General features: G+C 38.2%; 2 protein-coding genes and 1 pseudogene across 3 annotated transcripts in view; 2 read left to right on the plus strand and 1 right to left on the minus strand.

The window, feature by feature from the left end:
* Positions 1 to 25176, minus strand: part of LOC120417471 (aldehyde dehydrogenase, dimeric NADP-preferring-like) — a 305803-nt gene that overhangs the window by 148802 nt on the left and 131825 nt on the right. The window lies entirely within an intron of this gene.
* Positions 5819 to 9731, plus strand: LOC120417491 (uncharacterized). Of its 2 annotated transcripts, XM_039579566.2 has the most exons (5): positions 5819 to 5978; positions 6384 to 6554; positions 6616 to 6891; positions 7482 to 7738; positions 7800 to 9731. In XM_039579566.2, the coding sequence occupies exons 1-5, from the start codon at positions 5921 to 5923 to the stop codon at positions 8223 to 8225; spliced, it is 1188 nt and encodes a 395-aa protein (XP_039435500.1). In that variant the 5' UTR covers positions 5819 to 5920; the 3' UTR covers positions 8226 to 9731. The 2 variants fall into 2 exon arrangements, with proteins under 2 accessions (XP_039435500.1, XP_039435501.1); XM_039579567.2 differs by lacking the exon at positions 6384 to 6554.
* On the plus strand, positions 9045 to 13026 carry LOC128093377 (40S ribosomal protein S14-like; annotated as a pseudogene).

Raw genomic sequence — 25176 nt, forward strand, 5'->3', positions numbered from 1 at the left:
TGGGCTGTAATTTATATCTTTGATTGGATTATTTATGTTTAGGCGTGCGGTTGGCGGTCGGTCCTTGGTTTTTGGTCGTCGAATGTGGCGAGATAAATTGGTTTCACCACCCACAAGAAGGGTGGGGGAAGGGGTCCCTCGTTAGGGGGTGACACCCACGCTGGATTGATGCGTGGTTTAAACGAGCATGTAAATGTTCGTCACCACACTGATAGGTGTTATAGCGGAAATGATCCCATTTTTTCGGGGTAAATTCCTGCAGCAGTGGGTGGCGGAATGAACCCAGCAAATGGAATGTTCTTGTTGAACGGTTCTAGGAGTGGTAAACCAGTTCGAGCGTTAAATTTAGTGAGCTCGTAAATAGATACAACTATTGCCTGCAAAACCATAAAAAAGCCAGTGCCAAACACACATTTTGGATTCATAACGTGGCGCCCAAATATTTATTGAGTGTTGGGACATTTTACATTTCGGTTTAATCATAAATCACTTCCCAGCCGGTTTGGTGGTGTGGGGAAACTTGTTTATGGCACAAGTTGTCGAAAGTGTAGTTAATATGCAACAGTTTCACTTTTATTGCCAATTTATGGATTAACGACGCAGTGTGTTGAGGCTGGGAGGAGAAATTTGAAAGTTTTCATCTTAACTGTGGCGAGCGTCGGATCAATATGCCTCTCGAAGAACTTATGTATGTATGAAAGCTATAAATTATTTAAAGTGAATGTCAATTGTTTAAACTGATATAATGTGGGAAGCTCTAAATGTGAGCAATGTTCAGTAAGCTGGTTCAAATTCCTGAATAATGGCTAAATTCCAAAAAACGAAACTATTGGCACTACGCCCCCCGGGGCATGGCCTTCCTCTAACGTGGGATTTCTGCTCCAGCGCCTCTGACGAGACAGGAGAAACCGGGACCGACGTTTTACTTCACCATCCGATAGAAGCTCAGTGGATAAGGCGGGAATCGAACCCGCGTCTCATAGCATCATCGGGATCGGCAGCCGAAGCCGCTACCCCTGCGCCACGAGACCCACTAGGCTAAATTCCAAATATGAGCTGATTTTATACGAAAACATGATCATTAAATGCCAAGCTTCAATAGTTTAAAAAGTTTACATTAATTTCATATCATTTCACATATAATCCAACCAGATTATTTGAAACATGTTATCGTTACAACTTTGTCCTCATTTCCCACTAAAAACACCCTCTCACACGAATCGCTTCCAGAAGTGCTTCCTAATTTAATAACTTCATTTTATCAGCTCCCTATTGATTTATCACTCCAGTAAAAATTTATCACTTCACAAACTGTTTCTCAATACCTTCTTGTTAAATTAATACACCCGAGTCGAGAGCCTTTTGATCCCGAACCGCACACGCCCAGAACCCTCTACCGAACCCTCATCGAACAGGACGCCCCAACACACCGACGGTAGTCAACCCCTTTTGCTTCATAAATAAAGATGTTTTCATTTAATAACCTCCCTCCTTGGCAGTGTGACATGGCACAAAAACTGTCCCACTCGAAGCTTCTTAAGAACTGGGGGAGGTAGGGGATGTCAGGTCAACTGTATTCAAGAGGCGAAATGTCTTTTTGTGCCAATTCCTTCCTTTCGCTTAGGGTCTGCCGGTATCTCCTCCTCCTGGTCGGATTGAGGACAACATCCTTGGCCTTCCGCCGAACTCCTCCAATCAGCCGGCTACAAGCATTGAGAGGAATAATTTTAAAGGAAGACCGAAGCCCCTCACACAAGGTCTGGGCTGGACCCTTCATAACCCTATCTTAAGAGGAGGAAGATCCTTCGATTCTACAATCTGACAAGTATCAGGCGAAGGAGGGGAACCCCTCCGTCCGTGGCCAAAGCACACCTCAGCAGATTCTCGTTAGCAAGTTTTGTCCTCAAGAACATGGCTGATCCCACCCGAAGATGGGCCTCTTTGCTGTGTCAAGCCCTCAGTCGAGTGCCTTCTCGTAAGCCATGCTTGAAAGGCGACACACTTGTGTGCACTTACCCTACCTTCCCCGAGTCGGTCCGTACATCGTACGTCATTAACATTCAATGTGGGATAAATGACATAAGGATGTATCAACTTAACTGTTTGCGATCTTTTTTTTCTTTTCCGTAAGATGATGATTTCAAGGGATAGCAGAAGGAAATGCGACGAGTAGGTGACGAAGATAGGTTTTTGATTGGAAAGGGTAGATTTCCCCTAGTTTGTTGCATTTTGGTTATTTATTTGCAATTCTGAAAAACTATTATTAAATTGTTTTTTTTTTAAATAAAACTTGTGTACTAATGATGAAAATTTGAACTTTTCAGCACTCAAATGGATGCCTAAATAGTAGTTTATGCAACAAGCAGGATTGCCAGGTTTCTAGATAAATCTTGGAATGTATTTTTTTTCAATTGTCAGGAATTCTTCAATTTAGGTTATGTTTATAAAGCAAATTAAGCCATTTAAAACATTGACAAGCTCAATTTTTGTCAAGCTAAATTGTCACCATTTCTATTTGCCAGATTCTTTATCGGTACAATGTCAGATTTTTTAGCACCTGACCTGGCAACCATGGCAACAAGTTGCTAAATTTATTTCAGCGCAAGCCATTCATTCCAACACAAAACTCTGCCGAGTTTGGTAAATATTCGAATGCTATAAAAACAAGCACCGAGTTCCATACAACCATTAATGCACTTCTGGAAAATAAACATAGAAAAAGATTTTCTGAAAGAAAACAAGAGTCAGCTTCTAAGCTGACTTGCTTTTCCGACACAATAATCTGTGATAACAGAAATGATTTGTTTCGTCTTCTTTTCCATAACCGAAAATTTCTGAATACTGGGATTTTTTTTATTTTGTCAGGATTTTCCCGAATTTGAAAAACAAAATACATATTTTGGTCTGGAAATAAAGATAAAGTAATGAAAAAAGTTATGCAGTTGAATACTAAGTAATCGATAAAAATTTTAAGCAATCAAATTGTTATTGGGCATATAGCAGCATGAATTTTGCATTTTAGAGAAAATTGTTGAAATTTTAGTGCCCTCAGACTGTAGTATAGATTTTTTATTTGTGCAAACACCAAATTCAAATTTCATGTGTATAAAATTTTGCATTTCTTATGTAAAATCTTTTTTTGTTTTATTTATAAGAAACTTATTAAATTGCGATCACATTTTGTAAAAGAATTGATTACTTAAAATAAAAAAAAACACAAAAATATATTTTTAAGATCAAATTCAAGCATTTTAGCTATTTAGCTTCAGTACTTGATCGGTAACTGGGCTGCTTTTAACTGGGCACTCGATAACTAAGCTGTAACCCAGTTAAAAAGCAGACAAACGTCAAACAATCAAAACAAATCGAAATGACCGAGGGGTTAATGGATGCAAAAAAAAAAGTTCAACATATATATATATATTTTTTTTCAAGCTTCTATTTGATTTCAAGTCACAATTAAAGATATATGGCAAAAAAGCATGATAAATAAATTTGAATATCTTTTAGTTTTATCATGAAAATATTATGCATCGACGGTTGTCTCGTTATTTTTCGTTCAGTCCAGTTAGCGAGCAACATTCGGTGACTTGGCTACGTTCTCAGCCCAGGTACCGAACAAGTACTAGAAACTGCTGCCCCTATTCTGATTGTAGTCAATATTATCATCAATTAATTAAGAGACACAAATTCTAGAATTTTTTACTATAAAAATGTATTGATAAATGGTTTTTATGGTAATTAAAAAAAAATATCCCGAAAACCTTGAAAATCCTGAGAACATCTTTCCAGTTTCCCGGGAAATTCAAAATCCGGGAAAATTTTACGCCCTGGTTACGTCATATTTTTTCCAAAAACCCGTCGTTTGAAGCCGATTCTCATTACACTAACAATTATTTTAACCCTCTACAACCCAACCCCGCCTCTAGACGGGCTTCGATTTAAAAAATCGCCAAAAATCTATTTTTGAACCAATTTTTGATCTTCAAAAAGCATTGAAAAGAAGAACTTTTAAAATTTTGGAAAATTTTAGGGTTTGAAGATTAACTTGTTTTATGTGACTTTGCCAATGTTTTTAAAAATGTAATTTTTTAGGGGTCAACTTTGGCTGTGTTTTTTACTAACATTTCCTATATTTGAAGTAAAAAGAAGTATGCAGTAATTTTTCTAGTGCCCCAGACTATGCCTCTACGCATTTATTTACAATTTAAATGATAATGGTTCCATTTTATAGCAGAAAATGTGAAAAACATGCAAAAAATTGAAAAAGTGACTGTAAAAACATGAAAAAATTAGATAGGCGAAATGTAATGATAGGAGGTGGTAGAGTAGGCCAAATACTACCAAAAACAAACATAAACTAAACAAGATAAATGCAAATTAAAATACTAAAAATGAAACAAGAAAAACATAAAACAAGAGAAGTCAAGTTTTTCGTAGAACAAAAGTTACTCAAAATGACCTCCTGAACACGAAAAAAATAAAAATTCTCGAAAAAAAAATTTGGGCAGTAGAGGGTTAAAATTTTTTTTACAGAAACTTGCATGCTCATTTCTTATTAAACTATTGTCTACTTGATAAGAGATGAAAAAGCTTTTAAGAAGCTGTATTCGAGCGACAAAGTGCTGATAGGTCAACATTAGGCGAGGGAAATACATACTTTTCACCTAGCTAGATGATATAACAGTGCTGAAATAGTGCTAATCAGCACAAAAAAGTGTAACTATTTATTAAAGTAATTGTTGTCATCAAATTGACAATATTTTTTAAATGGTTGATGCGGTAACGCAAAACTTTAAAAAATCGCAAATAGTAAATTTAAGTTTATTTTAGATATTAAGTTTATTTTAGAAATAAAACTTTGAAATCGTTGAATTATCGTAAATTTCATTAAAAAAGTTAGGGAACATCATGAAATTTACCTAGGTCCAGAAAAAAAATATAATTTGTAAGCGGGAAAGCAATAAAAATAAGTTTCAGTCTGATTTTATGATTCAAACATTTAAAAAATCATGCATATTGTCAGACCCAAACCTTGATTCAATGGTGCCCTCAGAGATGTATTATATTGGCAACTACACGGAATGTTAGCTGATTTAACCGTGGTAAATGTAACTTGACCTTTTCAAAACACCATTCATTTTATTTACCTGCAGAGATTCTCACAAAACTGTGGAATTTGAGGTAATCTTGCGACTGCAGTTTACTTGACTGGAAAATCAGGTTTTTCATTTTGTAAATTAAAAAAAAATACAAAAAAGCAGATACAACTGAGATTTTTTATTAGAATCATTGCCGGCTTCGTCAAAGCAATTGAATGGTTGAATAACCATATAACTTTTTGTCTCGCAAAATGGATTTCTTACAAATTTCACAATAATAAATTGATTCAGGGCAAAAATAAAATATGCGTCAGCCAAATAGTTCGTACGGACATACCAGCTAAAATTTTCAGTAAACTGTTTCGAAGCAGAACCTCAGATAAATGCATAAAACAAAACAAATTCGATGTAAATAGAACCAAGAGAACTGCCCCACATACATGAGACTATTAATCACCTCTTCAATCAGAACTTGACCTTACCTTGCTTTAGCCTTTCCACATGTAAACAATGTGTCATCAGTTTCGTTTTTCGTTTACACGAGTTCCTATCATCAGAACGCAAGTACCTCATAAAGAGCAAGTCAATCTCCAATTGGAAATGCCATGTAGACGTGGCTTTGCACATTTGCCTTATTTGCTGCCTTCTGTTCTGGAAGTCGTTTGGTCAACTTTATTACTTTCATGGCGCTCTGTTATCACTTGTTCAGTTCTCGCGACGTTCTAGCTTAACTCAGACGTGTTGTGTATGTGGTCAACGCGATTCGACGCTTCCAGTTTAATTAATTTAATTGCATCTGTGTCAGGAAATTGGCCGGGATGCTGGGATTTAAAGTGTTGCTTGCGATGACAGCCTTCATCAGTTTGGCCTCCGGAGGTGAGAGTCTTGAGGGAATTCCCTGGTGCCTTTCCCTGGTGTGGCGAAACAAAGTGGCAATTAATTGATGGCGGATAATTTAGGCCGCAGTGCAACCGGGTGCATAATTCAGCAGCCGGAATTATATTATAATTAGCGCTAGTTGCAAATTGGCGCTGTTAACATGCCTGCTAACACGTGTGCAAATAGGAACATTAGCTAGTATAAATTATGATTAGTGCTTTGCCAGTGATATGTGTGTGTTTGCGCAGATTTTTGGTGTTTAGAAAACGAATTAGAGCTGGCGGTGGCCATTTGCTGTTGTTTACTGATTTTGAAAGTTATGCTTTGTTCAGAAGCAAATTTACAGACAAATTATTGCCACTTTAGTTTCTTACTCGGTGACCTAATTGATAAAACATTAAGATTGCAGGATTGTTCTACGAAGCAATTCATCCCACGAAAAAGCACCATTATTTCTAAGCCAGGATAGATCTTTGTACGTGCTACAAAAACCAAAGGGATCAAACTTCCGGTGGAACAACGGAGAAACCCTAATCGTTGGTTGTGCAAATGCCAAAAATAAAATTGCAAGTTGTATGTTTGTAGTCATTAAATAGTAAATTGCATAAAAATAACAGTATTCAAATAATTTCAGCCAACTCAAACCTGGCCAACGTAACCTGCGTCAACGGTGAACAGTTTCGTTTGAGTGGTAAAAAAGTGACCTACGGAAGCCTCAACTGTTCATCGAGCGTATCTGCCTCTATAAAAGCCCAGAATCGTCCGTGCGCGGCCGGAACTGGAAAGCTGTTTGATATTGGCTTCGAAGTGCTTGGAGTTCCGTTTGTGAAATATTTTCAGTCATGCTACAACGATGCCAAATCATCAGTTCTGTACACCGAGCATGAACTGCTAGGAGGATCGATCGATGGTAAGTAATTTTTTAACGTAATTAGAGAATCGTCACCGTCGTGCTTACTTGTCGTACGTGCATTTTGGGCCAAATTGAGTTAAGAACGCTATTTTGTGCAGCTCACAATGCCTCACCTTTTGACCTTCACAGATCCCCAAAGATTTCAATCCTGAGATATTCAACGAAATCCGAAAAAAAACTCTGTGCATTTTTGTCACTTTACATATGAAAGTAGTTTCAATCATGGCATGCTATCTTGTCACTCCCTGAAAATAGATGTAAGTGCGACAACTGGCCAAAGGGATTTCAGGTCAGAACGCGTTTGACGCACGTACAAGTTATACTACCGTAAACATTTGTAATTATAACTCGGGACTCCAGCAACCAACTTCAACCAAACTTCGGAACAATGCACAGAATGGTCAGCCAAACAAAACGTGTTTGTTATTGTTTACATTGCGTGCTTTTGTTTTTGTTTGTTTAATGTCAAACATTAAAACGCAAAATGGTGTGTGCGACAAAATAGCACGACGACGTCAGAATGATGACTAAAATTAAAACACGAAATTGCCGATTATAAATATTTCATCCAATCATATTAAATGCAGTTGCTCAAATCGACAACGACCGGCCGGCGTTCAAGGTGGGTGAGCTGAAAAGTAAGGTACGATTCTCGTCGGTGTACACCCAAACCTCTCAACGAAACAGGCTTGCGACGCTGCTGGGTTCCGAGGAAGCGGCTCAACGGTACATCTCGCCAGGATCATTCTTCGCCAAAGGACATCTTACGCCGGACGGCGATGCGGTTCTGGACACCTGGGCCGACGCCACCTATTTCTACATCAATGCCGCCCCGGAATGGCAGGTGAGTAGTTCAAGGGATTAATATGAGCAAGAAGGATAACTGACGCTTCCTTGCTCAACAGGTCATCAACGTGGGCAATTGGCTGCGGGTTGAAAATGCCGCCCGGAAGGTGGCAGCCCGGCTCAACGATACCGTTCGAGTGTTCACCGGAGTGTACGATGTGCTGCAGCTGCCGGATGCCAACGGCCGGCCAGTTTCAATCACTTTGGCGGAAAATTCCCAGCTGGAAGCCCCGAAATGGTTCTGGAAGATTGTGCACCACTCCGGGTCCGATTCAGCCATCGCCCTGGTAACGCTGAACAATCCGTTTGCGTCGGAGGGTGAGCACCTGTGCCCGGACGTGTGCGACCGGTTCGGGTGGGGCCACAAGGAGTTCCGGGAGCTGCCACGGGGGTTCACCTACTGCTGCTCGGTGCAGGACCTCCGCAAGGCAATCAAATTCATTCCGTCGAAAGCAGACGCTGCCAACATTCTTCGATTTAATTAAATTGTTTTCTCCGACTCTGGTGAATCGTTTTGAGGTGAAAAATTGGCATTTCGTGTCTGGAACTGAGTTCTACGCCAAACAAATGAACAAGTCCGGCAAACATTTTGATCAAAATACGCGAGAATAAAATTCAATGAATACAGTCATCCCACATATTCGGAACACCCACAAATTCGGAACACTTTTATGATAATTTTTCAATAGCATGCCAAAAGTAGCTTTTCTGTCGACTCTACTATTTTTAGAACCTTCATTTGGACATTATCTAGCTATTTCACTAGTAAAAGTAATACTTTTTGAACAAAAAACTTCATTTCAAGACTATTTTGTCCAGATCAGCAAAACACTGCCTCCAAATGGCCTGTTTCATAATTGTGGGATGTTATTGTGCCTTCCACAATTGTGGAACACCTGAATTTAACTGATATTTTCACAAAAAAGTTATCAAACCATGTATAATACATCACTAAGCTTGAGTTTCATTGGTTTCAGTGTGTGAAGTCATTATTTGGTAATAAATATGTACTCCTAGAGAGATCCAAAGTTTGTTTACATTCGTAAGAAAAAAGTGTTCCGAATTTGTGGATTTCAAGGGTCAAAGTAATTCTCCAAAAACTTCATATAAAAGTTAAAATTTGCAGATGTTCGATACAGCATTCGAAAGATCGCAAGAAAAGCTTTCAAATGAAGGTAAAAGCGAATCATTAAGTTCAATTATCGATTTGCTATGATTTTTTGAACATTGGCCGATCTGGAAACCGTTCCGAATATGTGGGATGACTGTATGCATGCAAACAACAAGAGTGTTCTTTGTTTGGAATGTTTCATCGGGAGTTGATTCCGCAAACGGTCAAGAGGTTCCATCACGAAAACGTTCCTTCCAAACATTGATACGACTATCAAAATCCATTTCCACCCAGGAAAAAAGTATGTTTGATTCAATTTCAACCACTCTCGAATTTTTCACCGTGAAGATTTCCACTCCGCGGGGTCTTTTCATTAAAAAAAGGGTCACTGTGGAGTTTCTTGCTCTGTTTGCGAATTGAAACAAGCCTCGTCCTCCAAAAGTCGACATACCTGGTCGATGGTGCACTGGAATGTGAATGAGTGCCTTCTTTTTTTTACGCTCCTCAGAGCGCACGTACTTCAACCAGCACTCGTTTTGCGAAATTCCACAAGTCAAATTAAAAATACACGGAAGATTTCAGCCTCCCCCCGGCACGGTGTGAGAAACAGCAGTGAATTGGATTTCTTGGTATCTTCATTTCGTTGGTCAAAATTTGTCAAAAATTGATATTTATTGAGTCTTGATTTTTAAAGCTTGATATTTTAGTAAGTTTTTTCTTAATTGTTCTTACTCTTGGTGACACTCTGATTTACAAGTAATATTTTTTTCCAAAATGGATTATGATGTAACACACAGCTGTAAAGAATTCCAAAACTCAAAAGAACTTATTGTACCTTGATTGTTCACCAATAAAACCGAATTGAATTGAATTGAATTATGCTCGATATTTTTGAAATCTTATCCCATAGTGCACGGCGGTGTGTCGATTGTGGAGAACATTTCTCATCGGCAAGTTTTTTTTCTGCAACTCATACTGAAGTGCTTATGGCAGTGTAGTACGGCAGGTACATTTCAACAGTGATGGCTGAGTGTTTTGAACTTTAATAATTATTATAAGTAATTCTGGGAAATCTCTTGTTTACGGATAAATGCTTGCCATTTTCTAGGTGTGTATCAAAGTTGAAAAAATTGGTAATTTTGTATTGTGAAATATTTGAAGGCTATTACAACTTTTATGATATTACATTACCTCAATTTAGACTGGCATAAAAAAAACCCATTCGGCTTCATCCATAAAGTATGTCACGCTCTAGGGGGGGAAGGGGGGGGTCTGAGAAAGTGTGACATTGCGTGTTATAAGTATAGGGAAAGCGTGACAAAGGGCGGGGAGGGGGTAAATTTTGGCTGATTTTAGCGTGACGTACTTTATGGATGAAGCCTTCCCAGATGTAGTATTACCATGTTTTTAACTGTGTAGAGAACCTTATTCCTGGCTCTCCATGTAAGAATTTACATATTTTAAAGGGTTTGAAAGGAAACTTACAAGATGCTACACGAGCTGAATGTTGTTCCTTGAGCAATTTTGAGTACCTGGGCCAAATATGAGCAAAAAGGTCGACTTTGACCTTTTGATACTCGAAAGTTACGTTTGTATGAAAAATGCGAAATTCTAGTAAAAAAAAACTAAAACTGTATGGAAAAAAACTAACTTAATCCACCTATGTGGTTGGAGCCTTCCTCACTCATTACCAACAATGGGTGATATGATGGGGTTGGACACAAATTTCATATTTTTTTTAGATCTGGAATAAAAAAGTACATAAATATCACTTAAGTGATCATATCTTGAGACAGGGTTACCTGATCTTCAATGTTTTAGACTCGTTGGAAAGGTTTTTTGATAACCTAACCAACGATGGGTCGAATGGTGGATCCGGACATAGTTTACATACATTTAAGTGGGATCCGGCTTCCAAAAAGTACATAAATAACTCTTAAGTAGACATATCTCGAGACAGGGTTGCCAGATCTTCAATGTTTTGGAGTCGTTGGAAAGGTCTTTTGATAACCTAATCAACGATGGGTCGGATGGTGGATTCGGACATAATTCACATACACAGAAAAAAAAGTTGAATTTTGGAATGTTGAAAATTTGGTAGGTTGAATATTACCTCTTTATTTGTGTAATATTACATAAAAAATGTGTAAAAATGTGAACCTGATGAATATTCATCAAAATCTGATGAAAATTCATCATTTTTTGGGGTAAAATTTATCATTTATTTTGCCACAAAATCTGTCTCCATTTCCTGATGAATATTACCATCATTTTTTTTTCTGTGTACATTTAAGTGAGATCCGACTTCCAAAAAGTACATAAATATTACTTAATTGGCCATATCTCAAGACCTTCAATGTTTTGGTTTCATTGGAAAGGTCTTTTGATAACCTAACCAACGATGAGTTGGATGATGCATCCGGACATAGTTTTCATGCATATAAGTTAGATCCGGATATATGTGAAAACACATTTTTATATATAACTTTTGAACAACTTATCAAAACTTCAAACAATTCAATAGCGATTTATGGGACCCTAAACCAAGTCAAATGCAGCCAGTTTGAATAAAATACATACATACACACTAGGATGTAACAAAAAAGACTTTTTGGCGGGCATTCAGGGTTTAGTTCCGGTGGGCATACTGAGCCTAAATCCCAAATATGAGATTGATTGGACGTAACAGGAGCTGGCGCTCCGCCCTTCAATTTTAAATGGGATTTAACCCGTAAAAAAAGATTTTTTTCAAAATGTCACTTTTTGAGGCATTTTGGCCACCAATGCGTTTACCAAAAACATCACTGGCGTGTAGGCCAGTTCCTTGCGCATCTTTTGGTATATATAACATTGAAGTTTGGAGCATCCTGGAGCTCGGTACAGACCTTCAAAGTTTGGCATATTTTCGAAAAATCGGTCCCAGCAAAATCAAATGGCGTCTCGGGCGTCGCGAGGTGCGACGCATATCTTTTTTGCCGGGGCCGATTTTTCGAAAAAATGCCAAACTTTGAAGGTCTGTACCGAGCTCCAGGATGCTCCAAACTTCAATGTTATATATACCAAAAGATGCGCCTACACGCCAGTGATGTTTTTGGTAAACGCATTGGTGGCCAAAATGCCTCAAAAAGTGACATTTTTGAAAAAATCTTTTTCTACAGGTTAAATCCCATTTAAAATTGAAGGGCGGAGCGCCAGCTCCTGTTACGTCCAATCAATCTCATATTTGGGATTTAGGCTCAGTATGCCCACCGGAACTAACCCCTGAATGCCCGCCAAAAAGTCATTTTTGTTACACTCTAATACACACACATACACTCACACAGACATTTATTCAGTTTTCGATTCTGAGCCGATAGGTATACATGAATATAGGTCTACGAGCTCTTTTTAAAAAGTTAATTTTTCGAGCAGGATTATACCCAAGTAACCAGAAGCACTAAATCAAAACTCTAAATCCACTCTAAATAAACTTTCACGATGCTATGACACTTTAAATAGTCTTTCCCAATGTTTTGAAACATTTGTAGCTTGAAACATTATTATCTACTGTATAATGACATATAGAACAGCCAATTAAAGTTTCAAAGCATTTAGCTCAATAATGTTTCAAAACATTAATGGTAAGCTTTATATATCAATGTAAAGTAAGCTTTTAAAGTTACATCACACTTTGACATTTCTTCAAATGTTTCAAAACACTAACTCAACATTAGTGAGAGCAAAGAAAGTTTGGCAGTATTTGGTGGTATTTTTGTTGATGCAGGAAAAATCGTTTGGAGGAGGTCCAGGTTTTACTCGGACGAGATCGTGTTCGGAGTGGCATACGTCTACGCCAGCTTCAACGATACCTTCGTCCACGTTACGGATCTTTTGGGCAAGTAACTATCTGGCGGAGCACCGGCGGCATGAAGGTCAAGGCTGATCGTGACAAGGCTCGCCCTACGCTGCTATGTGGCCGCTTTGTACGTAGGCGGAAAGTGCAAGTCCCTCGGAATCACCTCGCTGCACATGAAGCTGCGTGCCGCCGGCGGAACTTGCACCAAGACCCCGGGACCGGGTGCGCAATCGGTGCTCCGTGCCCTAGCCCGTTCGTCGATGAATATTGTGAAGATTATCAATATCTTGTAAAGGTATGAAGTGTATTGATTAATAAATATGTACTTTGTTTCAACCTGGCTAGTGTATTCTTTTTTCATGCAACTAACTGAAGGAAGACTCTATCGACAAAAATCATACGTGTAAACATATTTCAGGACGGGCGAGACGGTTGGCGCAGGGCATCTAGGTGAAACATCTCTGAACATCAAATCAACACGCAGTTTAGAATCTCGAATGAAGCACAACACAGCAAAAAAACGCAAACAAGCTTTCAAAAACCGTCATCCCAGCGTGAAAAGCACTCTCCCAAGAGAGAGAGAGCTGCGCGCAAAGCTTTTTTTTCTATTTCAAATACTGTCGGTAAGGTAGTATTTTGACGTTTTACCGCGGTATAACTCTATATCAACTCTACCAGTCGCCACTCAATTTTACCTCCATGCGTATAAAGTGAATATAAAGTTTTGAGACTCTGTATGCATACTTTATATGTTGATATAGAGGGGATTTAAAGCTACCATATACAGTCCCACGGTTACTTGGGTAGCCTCACCTCAGTGAAGAAGGCAAAACAGGAAAAAACTAACCTAATCCACCTACGTGGTTGTTGCCTTTTCACTCTTAACCAAAAAAGGATCTCATAAAATATCCAGAAATTATATTCATCTTAATAATAAGTTTCTTTTTTGTAAAAAAATCTTAGAAGTTCAAATACTTTCCAACCATCCAATCGGCGGATTTCCCCTTCCGGTAAGTCCAACAACTCTTGCCTGTGCGAGCTCGAGTGAAACGCGCGCGAAACTCCGCTGAGTCCGGGTTTCCGGGAGAAGGGAAAAAAGGTGGCAAGAGCAGACGCCGGAGCGAAGCCTTTCTTTCCAATTTAAAATATTTAGTTCAGAAGACATGAATGAGCATAATTTCAATTGCACACTTGATGTTAGTGCAGATTTTTTACTCGCGAGGATTCACAAAATTAATAAGCGCCACACTCGGCTGGGAATGAGGCCTAGACCTGCGAGAGCTCTTAACCAAGCACCGCTTCTACAGAAGGCTGGAACACGACTTTGTATTCGGAATTGAATGAAAAGGATGTGATTTTATGTTCACGGTGGAATCTTTATACACATTTATATGGAATGAATGTGTGTACTCGCGGGAACAATGACGGCACCGTTTCGGGTTGAGACCATAATTACGTTAATGAATGACGAAATAAACAGAATTATGCACGCGACGCTGTGGAAGGATAAAATTGTCAAGTGGCAAGAATGTTGGGTTTAATCTGGGTTTCAAGAAACAACTTGATTTAAGAAGCAAAATACGTATTTATACTACTAGCCACTGATGAAAAGCGCACTTTCAAGCTAATGAATTATGTAACCTTGTTTCACGCACCATCAAATCAAATTATTCGCTCTACAGCATTGCCTTGGCGTTCTCGATTGCGGGATTCCTACTCAAAACTAAGTGTTCAAAGGCTCGATTGTTGAGGCAATTGCAAACCCCTTTTACACCTTAGCTTCCATCCACCCCGGGATTCGAACTGACGACCTTTGGATTGTTAGTCCAACTGCCTACCAGCGACTCCATCAAGGCAGGACCCAGGGAGACGACTCCTACACCTGGACTGAGCTTTATTGATTTATTGTGTGCGAATCAACAGGCGGATATGCGCCCAAATGATTAACTTTAACTAAAACTACTTAATTACTATACATTCAAATAAAAACTACATATTTCTAAAAAAAGACAAAAACCTAACCTTTAGGGCGTCACGGGACAAACCAAAGAGCTAACGATGTAATCTCAAAGTTAGATCGTGGCCAATATTTACTGCCCCATCCGACGGAAGGCGTGGTAAGACAAATCTCGTCTCGAAAAATACCACCGGGACCGTTTGGGATCGAACCCAAGCCGTCTGGGTGAGAGGCAACCACGCTTACCCTACACCACGGTCCCGACCACGCACCATCTAGTAGTGAAAACGAAGCAATAATGCCAGCAAAAAAAGTGTCCTCTCAGAGATCTACGCTGGACAAATCTCGTATATTAATCAAGATTATGTCATTCCTCGAATTCTGGCCCAGGCCGACATTTCGTCGGTATGCCCTTTGCCTGGCCCTGGGTTCGTCGCGGTCCAGTCAAGCCAACCGTTACACACACGTATTGTCATTTAATTCCACAGTAAATGTTACTTCTTTGATCCCGACATGATAAATATGTCAAGTGTTTTCGCTTTGTAACTCTCCCCCCTGGACTCACATGTGCGGTACGCATCCCACGAATGCCCGTGTCCCCGCGTTCCAACCCGCCGGGGACCATACCGGACCGGATCAGGAGGAATTTCCGTTCGGGTCATCGGAGCGAAAAAGGTTAGGCACACAAATATGGGGGCAGGGTGGGGTTGGTTGGGCAAACAAAACTGTGTTTTTCAAAAAATGTACATTTAAATCTGGTGGCATAACTTAAGTTGTAAAATCCAATTCAGCGGTAAACTCTATATATTGACATTTGGAGTCGATAATCTTCATGTTGAAAGTGCTTTAGGACTGCTTTAGGGTTCATTAACCCCAGATGAATTGCCGTTGAGCACGAATCAGGTTCAGGAAATCAACCTGGTCTCTTCGGAAAATAAAAAAAAAACTTATTTTGGTTTCCCGGAAGCTACACGCACAAAAATTGTGTAAGTTTGAATGAACAAAACAGTTTATTAAAAACAACTATCATGGTTTGTAGACGTCACAAACGTATTGTATCATTTCGATAATCACCGTTTTTCGGTTCAACCAACATTTTGCCGTTTTGACAAACACGTTTGTTGTTTGAAGCTAATCTCAATTTAACGTGTTTGGAAAATTAACAGTGTATGTTTTCAATCCAACAAGATGGCCGAAGTGAAAAATGTGGAATTCTGGGGATGTTTACGAAATAGGTAAGTGTGTATTGTATCAGGTATTTAATTAATGAATAAACCTTATATTGTTCTGTTCCAGTAATTGTTCGTGTCATACAACTAGGCTGGAGAAAACTATGTCCGGGTATAATGAGGTAAAAGCCATGTAATTTTGTCTTCCCAAGGGGTTCGATTTTTTCAGAAGTTCCTTTTTTAGGTAACTTGCACCATGTCTCTAGCAGCTGATATTTCTTGTCGGCGTCCAAGGAAAATGATTGTGAAATAAGCGTGACCGGAATTCTCCATAATGTGTTGCAATTATTAGTGAAAAATAGTGAAATAAATCTTTTCAATAAACCTAACATTTGTTTATACATATTAAGATTAAAAAGAAGAAGAAAAGCCTATCCAGATTTTGTCATTGTCATAAAACTGATCTTTGAATCAACAATCATGTTTGTTAAATCATCCCAAATGATTATTATATTTACAAACATGTCAGGCCATGGCAATGACAAACATGTTTGTTGAAACCACAAACATGTTAGGTTGAATTTGGCAAACATGTTTGCCGGCCTCGAGATGACAATCGTGTTTAGCAGCTGTACCCAACATTTTGCCAAGTTCACAATCAGATTTTTCTGCGTGTACTATGAGCTCCATAATGTAGCGTCTCCTAATCGCTAACTGACTTATGCCAATATTGTTTACGGTTAGAACTAGGGCGGTATCTAATCGCCTTCGATCCTCTTTCAGATTTTGGTCATTCGATTTTTATGTATTTTTTAATCCTAATTGATATGCCCAGAAAAGCTTTCTGCATCATTAGTTTGTCCTTATAATTTTTCACACAAATTTGGCAGCTGGAAGTATAAAACTTCAAAAATCGGTATCTTTTGAAGTAATTTTTTATCGATTTGGTGTCTTCGGCAAAGTTGTAGGTATGGATAAGGACTACACTAAAAAAATGATACAGGGTTAAAAAAATGGTGATTTTTAATTTAACTTTTTGTCACTTAAACTTGATTTGCAAAAACACTATTTATATATATATATATTTTTTTTTATATGTCCCCTAAATCAAATATCAACTTTGCAGAAATTTCCAGAAAGGGCAAACAATTTCAATTCTTTTTCAAAAAAAACGAAATGATCGCAAACATTTGTCAGCTTCATTTCTCGACGTAAAATCAAATATGCAATCAAAATGTACTCCAGTGAAATAAGCATAAGCATAAGCATAAGCATAGGTGCCCACCCGCAGTTGCTACTCCGTTATTGACCAGGACCTCCAGAAGTTACATCCACGAGCCGTGGAAGATAAGTGGGAGCTATCTTTCCTCGCTTCGCAACTTCTCAAAGGCCCCTATCATGCTGATCAATACCGGCGCCGGCCACGACCAGTGGTAGGGTCACGGGGAAGTGGATGGGAATGTTAGTCCGATACTTGAGTGATAGAGACCGCCCAATCGACTGCTTCTCCGACAAAGTATCACATGAGTTTTGAGGGGGTTAGTAGATGGGTATGAGGTCAGGATTCACGAGTGGCAGTGATGTGACCATGAGCATTTTGTTTATCGGTTGAAATTTTTAAATCTTAGGCAGCCGGCTGCGGAAAGATAAACTAGTGCTGATTTAGAAAGTTTTTTTTAATCGAACGCGTGCCAACCGAGCATTATTGCTATGGGCTGGACTTATCAGTATATTTTTACTGTTTCTACAATTAAGATAACGCGAGCAAATTTCAAATATCCTCGCAGCACACAATACACGACAAAAATGCGAAACAAAAGGCACACGCAAAAAAATTCACTTTTCACTCCGAATATTTTTTACGACCACGCGCTCCCTTTGTCAATTATGCACTCAATCAAATTGTACTCCAGTGAAATGTTGATAAAGTGAGCCGTTTTCAAGTTATAGCCATTTTTTGGTAACTTTTTTGAAAATCATCGCAGTTTTTCATTTTTTGTAAATTAGTGTACATGTTTGTCCACGTTGATAATATAATATTTTTGAAGTTCTAAGAAAATTCTCTATATTAAGCTTTTTTGAACTTTGTTGATACGACCCTTAGTTGCTGAGATATTGCCATGCAAAGGTTTAAAAACAGGTAAATTGAAGTTTTCTAAGTTTCACCCAAACAACCCACCATTTTCTAATGTCGATATCTCAGCAAGTTATGGTCCGATTTACAATGTTAAAATTTGAAACATTCGTGAAATTTTCCGATCTTTTCGAAAACAATGAGCAATTCTCGCTGAAATCGTCCCACTAGATGCACATCTTCTCAAATCGTTACGGCAATGTTCTCATTCGATTTGGCACACCAAAAAACCATAAAAACTACCTTCTCACCAATGAAAATGTCAGACGTTAGCCAACTGTAAAGAAAAACTTGTGTTCAACAATGGATTTTTTCGAAAAAATCCCCTAATTTGGAGAAATGATATCTCTGATAAAATACATTAGGGATCATCCATAAACCACGTGGACACTTTTTTAGGAATCTGTTACCCCCCTCCCCCCCCCCCTCGTTGACAATTGTCCATACAAAAAAAAACTTTTTTGTATGGATCGTGGACAATCGCAATAAACACCCCCCCCCCTAAAGTGTACACGTGGTTTATGGATGGTCCCTTACCAAACATCAAAAACTTATATACCGTTGGAAAGGTAATCGCGAGGGCTTTCTTTCGCACTTTGTTAAATATTTCAAAAATTATTTTTTCAATGGTAATTTTCAAGGTTTTTGGGAAATTTACTCCTAATTTTGAATTTTGACCGTGTTTGCAACCAACCACAAAGCATATAGCATATATTTTATGTACAGAATTTGTTTTGGGAAGGTCAGCTATATTTCTATAACCTCAATCGTGCACCAAAAAGTACAAAATTGAAATCAACATTTTTTGATCACGTTAAAATTCGGTGTGGCTGTTGATACCATAAAAACAAGCTAGAAACTCGATTTTTGCCAAATTGAACTACGCCCTTCTATTTGACACTATCCCAAAGTTTCGTTTTTTTTTTTTTTTGCAAACAATGTTAAAAATCTTCATTTTCAAACTGCGATATCTCTAAAACCACAAGCCGTACAAAGTCGAGTCAGAATTCACTAGAAAGATAATTGGACGTAGAATTAATAGGTGTAGTCTGTTTTTCAATTAGAACTATTTTCAATGTAATAATGTTGCGCAAATGAAAACTTCATAGTTGGATTTCATATTGAGAGTGATAAAAATTAAAGTTAAATGAATCTCAAAATATATTTTTTTACATAGAATAGAGAAGAGCGGAGCAAAGGTACGCACCTATTGGCAATCATTGTGTCACCGATGACCATACAATATTTTTGATTCGTTGTATATACCAAATGGTACCCCTATCACTTGCCTTCATAAAATAGTTCTAGTATCTAAGATCGCTTTTATGTCGAAAATTAGCCAATTACCCTAAAAAAATAAGTGCGCTGCTTTGCCCCGTATGTGGAGCAAGTGGATTTTTCACGAAATTTTGTTTAAAAGTTAGTTTTTCATCCAGTTTTCAATTGGAAGTTGTTTTGTGGTAAATACAAAGGCGTAGTCCGATTTGCACGAAAATCGAGTTTCTTGCTTGTTTTGATGGTATCAACAGCCCCACCGAATTTTAACTTGATCAAAAAATGTTGATTTCTATTTTGCACTTTTTGGTGCACGATTGAGGTTATAGAAATATAGCAGACCTTCCCAAAACAAAATCTGTAAATAAAATACCACTTCAGTAAAACGTGGCAAATCGAGACTACAGTCTCAGTAAAGACATTAGTTTTCAGAGTACTTGAAAGCTGAAAATTTACAAACTTGTTTCTTTATGTATGTTTTTACATAAACAAATTAAAAAAAAACAATTAAAAATATGATCTGATGAGTGAAGGCATAGTTGAAATAGCTGTCTCTATTCATCCTTTAAATTCTGTTTTGCCTCAGATGACTGTACATTCGGCTCAAAACAATCCTGCTTTGTTTTGCCTGTAAATAAGGCTCATTTCTGAAGTATAAGCTTTAATTATTTTGAACTGAAATTTGACCAATTTCTTTCATTCGCAAATAACTATACGAAAACTATTTCATTACACTACTTTTCTCAAGTTAATTTCATGCAAAATTGTCCATCCTTTCGAATGAAAACGGTTTCGTAATGATAAGTGGTTGCGAACACGGTCAAATTCAAAATTAGGAGTAAGTTTTCCAAAATCCTTGAAAATTACCCTTGAAGAAATAATTTTTGAAATGTCAAACAAAGTGCGAAAGAAAGCTCTCGCGATTACCTTACCTTATATCATTTCTCCAAATTAGGGAATTTTTTTCGAAAAAAATCCATTGTTTTAAATAAGTTTTTCTTTACAGTTGGCTAACGTCTGACATTTTCATTGGTAAGAAGGTAGTTTTTATGGTTTTCTGGTGCGCCAAATCGAATGAGAACATTGCCGTAACGATTTGAGAAAATGTGCATCTGGTGAGACGGTTTCAGCAAGAATTGCTCAATATTTTCAACTTACATTTCAAAAGGGGGTAATATTGAAGTTTTGGCCTTTTTCCAAAATATAAGCAAATCAGGTAGCTCTGCGAATTGAATATCTTACAAGAATTTTATACTTGAGCAATTTTTAGCGAGATCCGTGCTTTCTGGCAGAAAAATACTGATACGATGTTTTCCCCATATATTTTCGCGATTTTCCCCATATAAACTTCAACGATAAAAAGCGACCCTTAAACTTGGTTAAAAAATGGAACAGATACATATCGTTTTCTAAAGAATCGAACCAGGTATCCCTACTGTCATTTTTTATTATAACCCTACTGCGCAGTAATTTTTGAAAATTTTTGCATGTCGAGTGATATAAATAAATGTTTTGCCCCCCTGACAATTGAAAATGGAAATCCAAAAGTTTCAAAAATATATTCCAATGGCTATTGACACCAATTGTCCCCTAAATCTGTATGTCAGCCAGGTCATCCCCCAGCTAAGTTATTTAGTTAGTTTCGGTGTGTAGAAAGCCTGACGACGGAGGGATGGATGAAATAGGTACGATGTGTGTAGTATAGTTGACTTTGGGTTGGCAGGAAGGATAAAACACACACACGCGCTCATGCATTAGGGCGAAAGGCAAGAAATAAATCTTACTTCTTGTTTTACTTCAACTTTGTAAAATATATGGCGACCGATTCTAATTTTGTCGGTTTTTGTCACTATTAGACCCGAGGAAGACATTTCGAGGCAGCATGTATGGGATGGAAAAAGGAAAGACTGCAAAAAAAAACGTATCTTTGGATCGTGTAAGTGTCACGAATTTAGATTTATGGATTGCCATAATTAAGAGAGGTTTAAGCTTTTATTGCTTCCCATCTATCCATGTTGATTTCACGCATCGTTGGTAACATGGGAAAGAACACTCCCCCAGAAGCGATCCATCTTGTGTGAGGGGTGGCAAAAGTTGCCAAAGTGAAACAATCGAACCCCCCGGAACACGATAGATTGCCACTAATCTGCCGAGTCAGAAGAAAATGTTTTCATTTCCGGCGAACACATTCCACGTTCTCGAGTGGATCAGGAAACTTTCCCAGGCCAGCTTTTCAAGCCCGCTGTAGCAGGCGATTCTACAAGTGCACTTGACTTGGCGCGCGCACTCTGGTGGATCAATCTTGATTTAATTAAAAATAAGCCTGAAGAACAACTCAAATATTCCCGCGCGCGCACTGAAAATTCATTGTTTGTCTTTCCAACTCCGGAACTTGCCGCTTGTGGCTTTCTCCAATGGAAACGCTTTTCCGGGGGGGAGAAGCACTCGTCGTAGGCTGCTTAAAAGTTCTGTTTTGCTTTCCACTAAACCCAGTTGTAGGATGCTAATAATAATGAAATAATCCTTGCTTTACCGAATAACCTTCCGCCTGGCGGATTCGGCAACAACCACTCCACCGCTCGAATGCAGCAGCAAGCTGAAATTATGGAACCATGAGAGAGGCTCCTTCAAAAAAGCTCGGTTGCAGCGGTTCTTTGGAAGAACTATACGCGACAGCGTGGAGTTTTCCCTCTGCTCAACTTCAGAGAAAAAGTGGAAAAAATTAAACTCCCAAGTTGACTCTTGTGAATGGAAAACTGCGAGTGCGGGATATTTTCATGAGCTCATAATAGCTGTTATGCTTTATTATGGCGAATATAATGAATGCTAATCTGGGTCGGGTTTTAATTCGTTGAACTGTAATTATTCATTTCAGATAAACATTTTTTTTTTCTGACTGAGATTTTTTGACACAAGGATTATGGTGACAAAGTCTGACGGCTCACTACCTACCGTCAACTGGGGAAAATAGAGACAGCAGCAGTGCTCAACCAATGCTTACTTATTATCGCAAAAAAAAACAGGACAGCTCGTCCCCGGAAGCACTGCACTTCAAAGCAGCCATGGTATTAATAATAGAAAGAAAAAAAGTGTTTTTTAATACATTTTACACCTACCCAATGTTTTTGCTATAATTATTTTTTTGCAGTTTTATTGGGGTCGATTTTTAAAAGGGGGGGGGCATAAACCTTGAGAAATAAATGCAACGGATACGTGGAGAAAATCTAAAATCAATATTTTGGTTATGAATAAAGTATTTCTACAATTCATTTCAAAAGAGAATAAAATTTGATAAGCATTTTGCAAAATATTGAAATGACTAAAATTTATTTCTGAATTATTTCAGATGGCAAATTTTTGAGCTCTTTTACACATTTGTGAAGCATTTATTTTAGCGAAACACTCATTTTATTAAATTCTATCAAAAATTTAAAGCAAAAAACTATTTAAATAAGCAAAAGATAGCACAACAAGATTAAACGAGTTACACAAAACAGACCTCCGAGAAATTTTCAGCAACTGCTTTCTAGAATGTGTACTTTCAGATGCTTTCAAGGACGAGGTCCAACTTAATCACCTTTTCAAGTTATCAACATTTCAAAATTACGCTTTTTCATCGTTTTTTTACAGAAACATTTGTTTGAATGGTTTGATTTCTTCTTGAACGAGAAATGTTTGTTTTGATAAACTTTTCAAATATCTAGAAGACACCAACCCACTACGGCTTAGCCCTGAAATCATAAATCTAAAATCACAAAAATGCTTTTAAAATCTTCCCGTTTGAAGATAGAGCTTTTAGGCTAGAGTCTCGAGTTGATTTAGGCTCGAACTAGTAAAATAAAACTCAAAGAGAAACCTGATATAAGTGTTAAAAACTGTCCATTCAGTGGAACATTCCTGAAAAAATAATCTTGTCATTTCAAGCGTTTACACAATTGAGATTCTTCGAATGCTCCTTGCATCCTGCACTCATCGAGAAGAGCCACTTCAGAGTGCAACAGATGCAACTGATTAGCCCATGATATCGAATTCGAAATTTTTCTGCACCATCAGACACCAGTCCCACAGACTCCCCTCACGGATCGTACCCAGCTTCATGTGGAGTGGCCATTTATGCAAGCATTGGACGAGATTTTAATCAACTTGTCAGAAAGGGCCAAAAGAAATAAACTGTCCAATTCCAGAATGAGCCCCCCAGCACCCGTTCCAGGAAACATCTGGAAGCACTTGAAACGAAAAGAACATCCAAACGTTGTCATGTCGAAAATTTTAAGTCCCTCTCCACTTTGGTGACAGTCTCAAGCTGCCTTCTAGCATTCTCCACCCAGAAGTGGCTTGAACTCTGTCTATGCTATGCAAATTGCAGTCATTTACATTTATTTCTTGAGAGGTCTATAAATTTCGCCCCGAATGTTGCACATGCACCACTTTCCCCGAACCCATTTGCCATTTGAGGGAAAAAGAAAGCACCGAGATGTCGTGAAGGAAGTTTACTCTAATATTAACATCAGAGTCTCAGAGGGTAACAGCAGTAACAATTCCTGTCGGCTCATTTGGGAAGCCCTTGGAACATGTCCCAAACGGCAACGGTCCTAATCTTTCGACTGTGTCCCCAACATAACCGACCCCCTCGGAGTCACCCCAAAACCACCCGACGTCTTGCGTCCTGTCCTGTCCTGTCGTGCAGCAGCTTGCAAGCAAGACCAAAAATAGTATTATTACGTAATTAAGACGAATACTTTCCTCATTAGACGAGACACAGATGGTGTGTTCGTTTGGCTGCCAAGAAAATCTTTTTCGCATTCCGGGGAGCAGCAGTAGCAGCAGCCGCACGACGGTTCAGTTTTGTTCCGGGTTTTTCCAAACCTTCCACCCTTGTTGTCTTCGTGGATGTCGTCGTCGTCGCTGCCTTTACAGGACATGGATCGTTTGCAGCAAGGAGTAGGGTTATGGAAGGTGGGTTTGTTCGCAGGGTTGTGGTTGACCACGTCAGCCATGTTTGCTTATTTTCTTTTCGCAAGAAAACATAAATTTATTAAATTAGCACTGAATTTTAGCACTACAAAAAGGGACAATGCTCTTAGTGTTTGAATCAGGGTGGTCTCGGCTTATTCAAGATGACGGCAATGTCGTGGATAGTTTTCATTACACTTGTTCTGGGAGAGCTAAACCAACCAGACTAGAAAAAGATATATCCTGTTATCTTAATTTCCGCACTGACCAATTCTTCGGCTCCTTTTAAAAAAATCCCAATTTTTTTTAGCGTTTTGGCTGTTGTTGCAAAACGCAACGAAGAAACTCCCCAATGTTATTGTATATTGGGAAAGATGATTTTCCATCAAAGAAATATCATGTAGAATGAACCGTGTAATGAAAATGTATTATTGAATAACGAATCATTTGTTCATTGAACTGAAAGAATTGGATGAAATCTGAGTTTTTGCCAGCCATTTCTTTCCGTGACGGGACAACGAAAGGAGAAGATTTATGAAAAAACTCCTTTCTCATTCAAAGGCTTGCTTATTTGCACAGAAAAAAAAGTTGAATTTTGGAATGTTGAAAATTTGGTAGGTTTTTTTGAGTTATGTTACATAAAAAATGTGTAAAAATGTGAACCTGATGAATATTCATCAAAAACTGATGAAAATTCATCATATTCTGGGGAAAAATTAATCATTTTTTTTTTCACCCAAAATTTGTCACCATTTCCTGATGAATATTACCATCATTTTCTTTTACTGTGTGGTCAATATTTTTGGCTTTTGAGGAGAAAAAAACGCATTTGAAGCACATTGCGATTATTGAATTATAATAAAAATAAAATCTTTCATTTAAAAATCACATTGAAAATTGCAAAAAGTGACATATTGGTGTAACTTCGCTAAGAATCTGTCAATACGCTTTGGTGTATAATGTTATTCATTTGAAAGTACAACCAGAACAGTTAAATTGTAA

This window comes from Culex pipiens, chromosome 3 (assembly GCF_016801865.2).
Source record: "Culex pipiens pallens isolate TS chromosome 3, TS_CPP_V2, whole genome shotgun sequence".
Lineage (NCBI taxonomy): Eukaryota > Metazoa > Arthropoda > Insecta > Diptera > Culicidae > Culex > Culex pipiens.